General features: G+C 33.8%; 1 protein-coding gene across 1 annotated transcript in view; it reads right to left on the bottom strand.

Moving 5' to 3' along the window:
• Positions 1 to 308: 308 nt before the first annotated feature.
• The window catches only part of RAB11FIP2 (RAB11 family interacting protein 2), a 41,983-nt gene continuing 31,650 nt past the window's right edge, over positions 309 to 10,641 (bottom strand). Inside the window, exons 4-5 of the mRNA XM_077823059.1 lie at positions 9,046 to 9,091; positions 309 to 5,067 (exon numbers count right to left, since the gene is read on the bottom strand). Of these exons, the coding sequence (XP_077679185.1) occupies positions 4,840 to 5,067; positions 9,046 to 9,091 (274 nt within the window). The 3' untranslated portion in view covers positions 309 to 4,839. The remainder of the gene's footprint in view (positions 5,068 to 9,045; positions 9,092 to 10,641) is intronic.

The following is a 10,641-nucleotide window of genomic DNA, read 5'->3' as shown; positions in this document are numbered from 1 at the left end:
TTTTGCTGTATGAAGTGAGAAGGGGATGGGGTTTGGTGACTGTTTCCTCTATATTAAAAGACACACACACACACAGCACAATGGAACAACAATTATGTTCTCAAGAGGGTATCTAAGAGGAAGCTTCCAAGCAGCTATGAAATACATTTACAACTGTCCTTGAGAAAATACACTCTTTGTAATTCTCAAAAGCATGGTCACTATGTCCTGAAACTACACATTTGATTAGAATGCTGAAATCTTGCATAATTTTGCACACATATTAGACACATATTAAACTACAAGACATTTGCTGTAGTGCACTGTGTTTTATTAGCGTTACACATGCAATACTGAATGAAAATGAATTCAAATATTAAAATTACGTATTTTAATCAACTAAAGAGAGTTCAACACCTTGTGCATATAATATAACAAAAATGTTTCATGCAATATCGTATGTATACAGTTGTCACGGGTGCATATAGTTGTGAATCTCTAACTTTAAAAATGTACACAAGCTACCATTCATTGCACGAGACAAATCAACCCTTTTGTTTTAAGTAATGCTCACATCTTTTACAGACCTCCTATATAACTTGGATCTTCAGCATTTTATTGTACCTAACATAATACAGGCCAGCTGGAAGCTTCTAAGAAGAATAAGAGTGACTGTATCATTTGTAATACACTTAACAGCAAATAGAGTGGATTTTTCAACATACAAATTATGAAAGATAAAATAAATGCTGTCTTTGCCTTTCTCAATATTTTGAGATAATATTTCTCAATATTATTCTCAGAAATAAATCTCCCAACCCTTCATAAACAGATTAAAGTGCCACCTATTGCATATTAAACACTTCCAGCGACTATATCTAGATTTAGAAGTTATAAATCCCTGAAAACAGGGGTTTAGAATGAAAATACTGATAAACCCTTAAATCTAATATCAGGAACACAGCAGTGCTATAACCCTTCACCATTTACCTCAAAAGAGAGCAAGTGGATCAAGAGGCTATAACCACTTTAAAATGCACAACTGACACCTCTAACATAACTACCGTAGTTATGGATACACAAACAGCAACAAAGCATGAGTTTAGTTTAAAAACTTGGTGTAGGACAACTTTTTTTTTTAAAGCTATAGGTGTAAATAAAACTCCAGTGCAGTAGTAAAAATATTAAGACAGCAGTTCTGTTTCTTTTAAGATGCACCTAGTTAAAGAAAGGACATCCTTACAGCAAAATAATGCAAGCTGGTTACTAATGAGCTCAGTTCTGTTTGGGTCCCCATTTGTAGAACCCTTTCAAATACAAGGCATCATTTTTATAGTTGGAAAATTACAACTAATTCTTGATTTACAGACAACAGCACTAGATGGAGTTATGTATAATCTATGGATAATGCTACACTCATTGGTAGGTGGCAAAACCAAGCTCAACATAAAATACAGCAGCAAAAAGTAATACATAAATATTAAACAGACTTATGGAATGGCAAGAAGTTCATTGGTTATTTACAACTCTAAAATATTGCCTTGATATCCATTCAATAAAGTAGTTAAACACATTGCTAGTACCAGAGCTGTTTCAAAGGAATATTTCAAAGTACAGTACATATACTGATGAAGCTTCATGTTAATTTTTCAGAGAAAAGATCAATAAAAGTGTGTGGATTGCCACTGTTTTCATCTTTAGATTTTAGAGTACTGAAAGATGGATTGTGTGTGGTAAGGTATTACAGATTCAGAAGCTGTTAGAAGATGCTTTTATAGTGTTATGCTTAAGAGTAAAATCAACAGAAATTTCCTTGTGTCTTATACACATACGGAATATTCTGCATGAAGTGTTTTGATTTGAAAATTTTGCATGGTCCATAAAATACTTTTACAGTGAAGATGTCCTTGAAAAATAGCCTGTAAAAATCCCCACAAAATGTGAATCATTTTAAAAAACCTACTTAAAGAAGAAAAGCATGTGCATTTAATATTTTTCCAAAATTAAACCAAAAATAACTTGTACCTTAAATTACACAAACACTGTACAAATATTTTTATAGTTGTACATGCTTCATTCTCCATACTTTAGTAATTGTACCTTTTTCTAAGCTACATTTGTCTTTTTCTCCCTTTTTGTGATAAACTAGGAGAAACAAAAGGTGCTTTTATTCAGTTACAGATCAGATAAAGAACTAGATAGCACATTAAAAATTTCACTAAATTTCTTCACTAATGCAGTAAAATTGATCTTTTTGCTACCTTTAATCTGCTTATCATTTCTGCTATGCAAATATGTCAAATGATCTACTTTTAATCAATTATGCATTTTGATATTCCACATTAACATTCCAATAGAAGTCATTTCAGAGGTTCTAAATACAGTAATGTTTCATTTCAATAACTATAGGTTGGCTTGGAGAAGTTTAAACTCATTGGGGAATATTTTCCTACTGGTTTGCTTGTGAAATTCCTATTGATATGTATAAGACAGTGATGAGAGAAGAAACCTTACAAACGTAGGATCACATAGCGCTAGTGATTTTTGAAATTAATGTGGAGTTCAGCTTCAAATTCAATGGCACATTTCCCCAGTATATATAGAAGTCATTAGCTTTAGACAAACTACTGTAAAATGTTTGAGAATCTTTGTGGGAATACTGAATAATTGACATACAATCTTGTATAATTTCTAAATTAAAATCTCCTTCAAGTGCAAAAACTAACTGAACAATAAATGAACTGTAACTTAATATGCTATCTTTGGCACTTTGAATATATTACAATAAACTTAGTCATTTAGAGTTAAGTAGACAAAAGAACATTCATATTGGTTTATGAGGTACAATACCTGATGAATCCTTGGGTGGTCTTAATAGCAACTACTTAGTAAATCAGGCCTTAATCCTGAAACATGATCTGCTAACGCAGAACACTACAACCAGGAGGAGTCTCACTGTAGTCACTCCGCCCAAGCATAATGGTTCATGCTAATATAGCCCAACACAGGGTCAGGACTTTCATACTTAACACTTTTTATGAACCTGGCACAATCAATCTTTTTTCCCATCCCAGGTACTGTCCCACGTCATTTTGGAGAATGAAAAGTAAAACAAGAAATAAAGTCAAGAAGTGAAAAGTTATTTACACTGTACAAAGAAATAATTTTCTTCGGAGTACAATGCAATGCTGTTGTAATATAGTTACATTGTCAAGAGGTCTCTGATTCCAATGGTTTATCTCATAGTGTCCAGAATCAGAACAATTCAAGGTGGATTTATTCATTTTTGAAGTCTTAAACATGAAAAAAAAAAGTCTTATTCTTTAAAACAACAACAAAAATTGGAAGTTTAGGCTTTTTTCCTCCTCAGAAAAGCCCACCACATGCCAGTGCAAGAAAAATAAGCAGTTTACAAGAACAAATGGAGAAAACAAAAAACAAACAATCCTGCCACCATGCACATAAAATTTTCTTTCAAAACCAAGAATTTTAACTTCTTAAATCCAATGCTATTATATTCTCCTGTATAGGTTCTGATACACCTCAGAATTTCACAGTAACAGACAACCCTTTTAAGACTTACAAGGCAATTAAAATAAAATAATTTAGTGGATATTAGTACAGTAAAGTTTTTTTTCCTTACATCATTGTTTCCCATTAGAAGTTGATTACTGTATTTGGCTGATGTGCGAAACAGTACATACTTTTGTACACCATGTTACACGCAAATATAAATGATTAGATGCATGCTTATTTAAATACCTCTTCCATCATCCTTATTAAAAGCAGACCTTCAAAATGGTTGAAAAGGAATACAGATCTCCTCTTTTTAGTTTCAGGTCTTTATGAGGCATGCCTAAGCAATACACCCTTTTCCTAGCAGCCTTGGAAATCAAAGGAAAGATGCATCACATGAAAAACCCAACTTGAGATTGGGTCACTTTAGTTCTTCAGAATCATATCTCTAAGTCAGTCTTCTTATTTCTCTTCCTAAACTTCTTTTTTCTGCTGTAGGATTTGAGTGAAAAAAGTATTAACCTCTTTATCCACCACTTTCTTCAGTCCTACTTCGGACTTGGTTAGCATTTTGTTTACACTATTTTAATGTATAAAAAGGCATGCAATAACTTTACACCAAAAACCCATATCGTAATTAGCTTTTAACTTACTGATTTCAAAGTTCAATGTTCATTGTTCACAAAATCCAGAATTTACATGTGAAAATAACTGATTGAAATACATGCCATTGTTGAACTGACATGACATTTTAAAACATTCTTAAAGTGTACTGTACAGGATATGGCATTTCCTCTTTGTTTCCACTGCTTCTCTCTAATAAATGCTGAGAATTAACTATATTGAAATATCACATTGCAACAATCCATATTCACATCCGGCAAAACGTACCATACAGACTTTAGCATGACACCCGTGATGGAATGCTGTAATACCAAAAAGAGTGACTCTGCATAATAGTGTATCAATAAGTAGTAAAAGTAGACATATGGTATCAAACCGCAACAGGGCTAGGAGTAAGTTATCATGTAAAACAACTGAATGGACATTTTCAAGGTGTATTATTTACAGTACTGCAAGTAAAATATAGCTAACTGTAATTTCCAAAAAAGAATGTGAGAAATTCATCTACTATATCTCCTATTTGTTTTTTCAAAGTTCTTTAATAAACATAGCAGACTACTAGTTTTGACGGTCCCTGCCAGCATTTGGAGGACAAAACCCTGAATCTCTCAGAATGGGAAAGGAGTGGACAACAGAACAAAATTAAGAAATCAAAATGTGTAGTGCAAAATGTCCTTCCATTAACACATTCAATAAAAAGAACCATGAAGCGTTATTGCCTTAGCTTTTGGAAAATTTGCCAGCTCTTCGAGAAGGTTCATATGGCACTCTGAGAATACTAGGTGTTTCCTCCATTACTCGTACAAGAAGATTGTCAATGTAGTCCTCAAGTTCACGGATATGGGTGTCTTTCTTCCTAAGTTGCTCTTTATGTTTCACCAGCTCCTGCAAGACCTCTTCATATGTAAGATTACGGTACCCTGCAGTGGCATCAAAAGGATTTCCATCCTATAAATGAAAAAACATCACAAAATTTTAGTAGGCATATGGGAGACAATCCAATATTGTGAATTAGTTGAGAGGTTATGAAACAGAAAGTCACTTATGATATTGCTTTCAAGCAGGGTACACCTCACATCCAGAAATAAGCTTCTCTCCATGGTAATATAATGCCCCTAAAATGACTGACCCACCAAGGAGGGGAAGAAGCAAGACAGCCCTGGACTATTCAAACCTTACCACCACTATTTTGAGTCCTCTTTCTTTTATTGTTCATCTTTTGAGATGACTACAACAAAGACTCTATCTAGCTTTTTAATGACATCAGGACCCATCTGTCTCTAATTTTCCATTCTTGGCCTTCAGTGGCTCTCCAAGTCCTGGCCTCACTCTCTGCTTATTGTATATTAGAACTCCTTATTTTATATTTTGGATGAAGTTAAAAAGCTGCACGAGAGCACTAATTGCACAAGAGCACTTACCTAGAAAGGAGAACTAACAGAAGCTGAAAAAAGCATGTGCTGCACTGAATTCTAAATTAAGTAGCAAGAGAAACAGCAACATTTCCAGCAGTGCTTTCTGATGATTCACTACGTGTAGAAGTATTAACAGAGATGGGTACGTTTAATTCCCGTAATAAAAGCAATGTACAATCCAGGAAACTATAACCCTGAGTGCCTTATTTTCTACTGGGGAGAGATAACATACAATTAAGAAAACGATAATTAGCAAGAGTGGGTTTATGAAAATAATAGCACTGTTAGACGTGTATAATAATTAACTTTATCTAGTTCAGAGACTGGGACATTTAAAGATATAAAACATTTGACTAAGTAAAATCATCTAACCTCTCAATCCTGAACCATTGACTTGAATATAAGGTGAAATAATTCTTGCTTAGGAGATATTTTTTGTTTACATTTGAATCTTCTCATTAAAAATGATAAATCAGGCACAATCAGCAACCACTCTGAGCAGTAGATACATACAGAAGTAGCCTGCTTCACTCCTTTTCATTTCAGCACAGCTCAATATTTACACTTTGGCACCCATCTCATCATTAAAATATGCAGGTGGCCAAAGTTTTCAAGTAGGGCTAATTAAAAGTGATGGTGTATTGCAAATCAGTTGGAATGCTACAAGTTAACCAACCTCTCTCCATCAATTGTTTTCTATTAGTAACTCTTGGCACTATTTAACATTTTAGGATTTCTGACTGATTCTGTGAGATTTAATTTCAGCTAAACATCAGCATTTACTAACAGTTAATTTGCTATTGTCAATTTACTAAAAAATCATCATAGCAGATAATTTCTTTCCCTTCATAAAAATACCTAAGTTGGTGAAACTTCCAATAATATGTACAGAATAGAAAGCATTTCCAATTCTTAGTCATTCACGTATTCTGCACATTTTCTTCCACCCTGAGGAAGGAAATTTTTCTGTTTACAGTACTAATACTTCATATATATCAGAAAAAAATATTAACACTTCCATGTCTAAAAATAAAGGGCTTGCTCAATTTTATAAATTGGAAAACATTTAGATCCAGTATGCAATGATGTTTTTAACTATTAAATATTGTTTCCCATACATAATATGTATGTTTTAAGAGGTTTTCTTACATTCTTTTTTCACCAAAACATCAAGCAGATATATAAGAAAATTCCAGCTAAAGAAAAATAAAGATTCAACTATATATCAGTATGTCTTTAATACTTAAGGAAAGGACAATGCCAACACTATGGGGATAACTCATATTTTGGTTGTAATTTTCCATTTGAACATTTAGGCAACACAGCATGTTAAAAGATTAAGGAATAATCTAATTTTTACTTTTCAAAAAAAATTGCTACCAAAGTTTTACTAGGACACAATTATCTTATAAAATTTAAATTTTAGCAAAAGATTTTAAATAGCAAAATATTTAAAGAAGGGTTGTCCTAGTAACCAACTTTATTGGGGTACAAACTGACATCCACAGCAACTGAAGGAGAGCTACAGAGATAAGATAAAGGCTTGACATTCTCTGATCCTATTGTTCTAATGAGGAATTTTGCTCTGGGAATATCATCTCAGCTGCTTTCACATCTTTTGTCCTACATGCTTCATCTCCCTTTCAGTTCTTAATTAGGCCTTAAAGAGCTCATGCTGCCCTTTCAATTGGCTACTGCTCCTGTTTAAACATTGCTTTCAGAGACAGGTGTTGGCACCAGAGTAGAAGATATACAAACTTAATTGCTAAACACTACATCCAAGGGAAGAAGAAAAAAGTTACTTGGTGGAGGGCTATTATTGCAGAATCTAATATAAATGACTTCAAATATCTTAACAATAATCATGAACATTCAAATTTTTCAAATAGTTTCCTTCAAAAACTAAGGGATATAAAGATAGTGTCTTCTCCTCTTAATTATATCTTACATTAAATGAACACCACCTCAGAATCCTGCAACTGACATTTAGCATAGCTGGTATTCCAAAGAAACATCACAACATCAAGGATTTCTTTTATCACCTTTAAATAAAATAATTCACATCATATTTCTTAAAAGAATTCTAACAATGCTTTTACCAACAATAAATTACATGATTTGAGGTAGTACATTTACAAGCACATGGAAACTGTAATTAAGGTTACTTTACAGACAATAGCTGCTAAGTTAAATCAATTTTTTGATGTTGCTTTTTGTCAGAGATTAAGTAACTGCTTGGTAGAATTCAGCTTACTATCTGATCAAAGGCAGTCTTCATACATTCCGACATCTCCCACCAGTTTCTTACATTATGAAAACTTGGGCATTTATTATGAAACATCAAAAGTTATTGCAAGTCATTTACATAATATAGTGAAATACAAACAGTATAAAGTCCTATCTATTTGTCTATGCAACTTTTTTTTTTAAGAGGGAAAACAAACCCACTTTTAAAGATCTGATCTGCTCATAAAAGAAATTGTAGCAAGATTATATTTTCTTTTGTACAAAGAAATTACATAGTAAATGTGTAGAATTTTTTTCTTTATTTCTTAGTACACACTATATTTTTGCTATTTCTAGGGCCAAACAACTATTCCAAAGAATAACTTCAAGTCTCTTTATTACAAGGCCTTATTGCTGTTCCTCATTAGGTTGTTCATTTGTTATTTGTACTTCTAACCATAACATAATTTACTCATTTTCCTAAACCTGCAGATGACTTGCATTTTGATTAGCCTACTAAAAACTGTCCTTCATAAAGAATCATAGACTTCACAGATGGGAAACACCTGTTAAAATCATCTAGACCAGGGGTTCTCAAACTTCATTGCATCATGATGCCCTTCTCACAACAAAAATTACGGGGGGACTGAAACCTGAGCCCACCCAAGCGGCGGCGGGGGCTGGGGGGGGGTAAGCAAAGCTAAAGCCCAAGGGCTTCAGCCCCAGGGAGGGGTCCTGTAACGTTAGCCCTGCCTTTCAGGGCTGAAGCTCTCGGGCTTTGGCTTTGATCCCAGGCGGTGGGGCTCAGGCTTCGGCTTCTGCCCCAGGCCTCAGCAAGTCTAAGCCAGGGCTGGAGACCCCATTAAAACGGGGTTGCGACCCACTTTGGGGTTCCAACCCACAGTTTGAGAACCGCTGATCTAGTTCATCCCCTGCCAATGCAGGATTGTTTGCCAGGCAACACATTCTAGTGCTTTGTCCAAACTTATTTCAAAATGGCTGAAGCAAAAAGTGTCTCACTACTTCCCTTGGGAAGATCTATTCTACACTATAACTTCAGCGGTTATTCCAAATACTCTGCAAAGTCTCTTTTCAGTTCCTTTGAATTAACCCAGTCTCCGACCAGGAAAGAGAGACTTTTGTTAAGAACTGCTGGATAAAACAAGCAGGAAAGTTTTTAAAATGTTCATATTAGAAGTTAGAATAAATAACCAAACATGGTTTTTATTATTTCAGGCACCAAGTAGGTGGAGAACTGATAGTTCTCCATTACGTTGTCACTCACCCTTGTTTTCCTGAGGTCTTCAATGCTTGCAGGATTCATAGTAAAACTACGGGAATAACAAAAAACAAAATATTACAGGTATGTACTCATCAACAAAAACACCATTTTGAAAATAACTTTGTACTGAATGTCAACATTACTAAAATAGCTTATATGAAATGTAGAAACAGTCACATAATTTCTTGACTTCAAACACATTTAAGAAAGACACAAAATCAAAGATAATTTTCATAAAACAATATGTAAGCAACATTTCTAAAGCCTGTAAATATATTAGAGTTAAAATCATGATATTATAATTATAATGACGATTAAACACAGAAATTAAGGCTTTGGGGAGATGGTTGCAAATGCTAATTCAACAATTTGCTCTGCAGTAGTATGCAAAATGCATTTTTCAGAACTTTATGTTTTTAGATCAAGTTAAAACTCACATTTTCATTTTTTGAAATCATGTTTTCTACTCTAAACATACATGAAATTGCTATAATTTTTCATTGAAAAATAGAAAAAAAGCCTTTTAAAGATTTTTGTTTTATTTTGTTTTTTTGGTAAGTGAATCAACTGTTCAACCCACAGCCCTGGAAATTCAGGTTCTCTACAGATGAGACCAGGTAAACTTCAGATAATGAAAGTCACAGTTTGCACATATCACAGTGTCATTATGCTTCAACTTGACCTGAGAAAGATCATCTCCAGAGATGAGATGCTAATACAATTTCCATGTCCACTTCGTCATACACATCTAGACTGAAATTGTCATTACAAAGGTACCAATTAATGCCAATTTTTCTGGTGTCTTTTTACTGGAGATCTGCTTTTCAGAAACCCAGTTCAAATCACTAGCTCATTTTATAGGTTGAAAAACCATCTCACATTAACAATGCTTACCCCTACCAGATCTAATATGAAACAATTTTTTTCTCCTTCCAGTTTTATACTACTTGTCTAGCTTTTCTTCCTTGCTCAACACTACTGCTGCTAGTTTTATTCTGATCCAATTCTTTTAACACATTTAGCTCCTCACCCCTCTTGCTCAATTTTCCAAAATCCCCATTAGTAAACTTCCCACAGAACTTCTTGTAGCCCATTGCTTTCATTTAGCACGTACCTCGGACTCCCCTACTCCCTGCAGCAGTCATAAACAAGTATTTTTGGTGATCCAGTAGTGCGCACACACATTTAGAATGCTTTGGTTACAGTGTATTAATAAAAATTAAATAAGTATTTGACACTGGACAATATGTACTTCATTTATCTGTTTTTATATGGTCAGACTAAAGGACAAGGTACAAATATAAATAGCAACATGCTTTAAAAGAAGCATAATAAGATCAATAAATAACCACTCAAACCTATTAAATTATTCACATATAAAAACACAGCTATTTTAAAATTTTCCCAAATTAACTGGGACAACAGACTGCTGATATGGATAATACTAACGTTGCCATTGTCAAAGTGGCAGGCATGTATGTATATATGGTTATTTTCTGAATATATTTTCATTTTCAAAACCAATGCTTTTGTATCCTTTTATAGTTGTTACAAATGATTACTGAAATAACATTTACTCTCTGGAAAATGGGTTCAGAT

Source organism: Eretmochelys imbricata, chromosome 7 (genome assembly GCF_965152235.1).
Source record: "Eretmochelys imbricata isolate rEreImb1 chromosome 7, rEreImb1.hap1, whole genome shotgun sequence".
Lineage (NCBI taxonomy): Eukaryota > Metazoa > Chordata > Testudines > Cheloniidae > Eretmochelys > Eretmochelys imbricata.
This window is presented reverse-complemented; position numbering and strand designations above follow the sequence as displayed.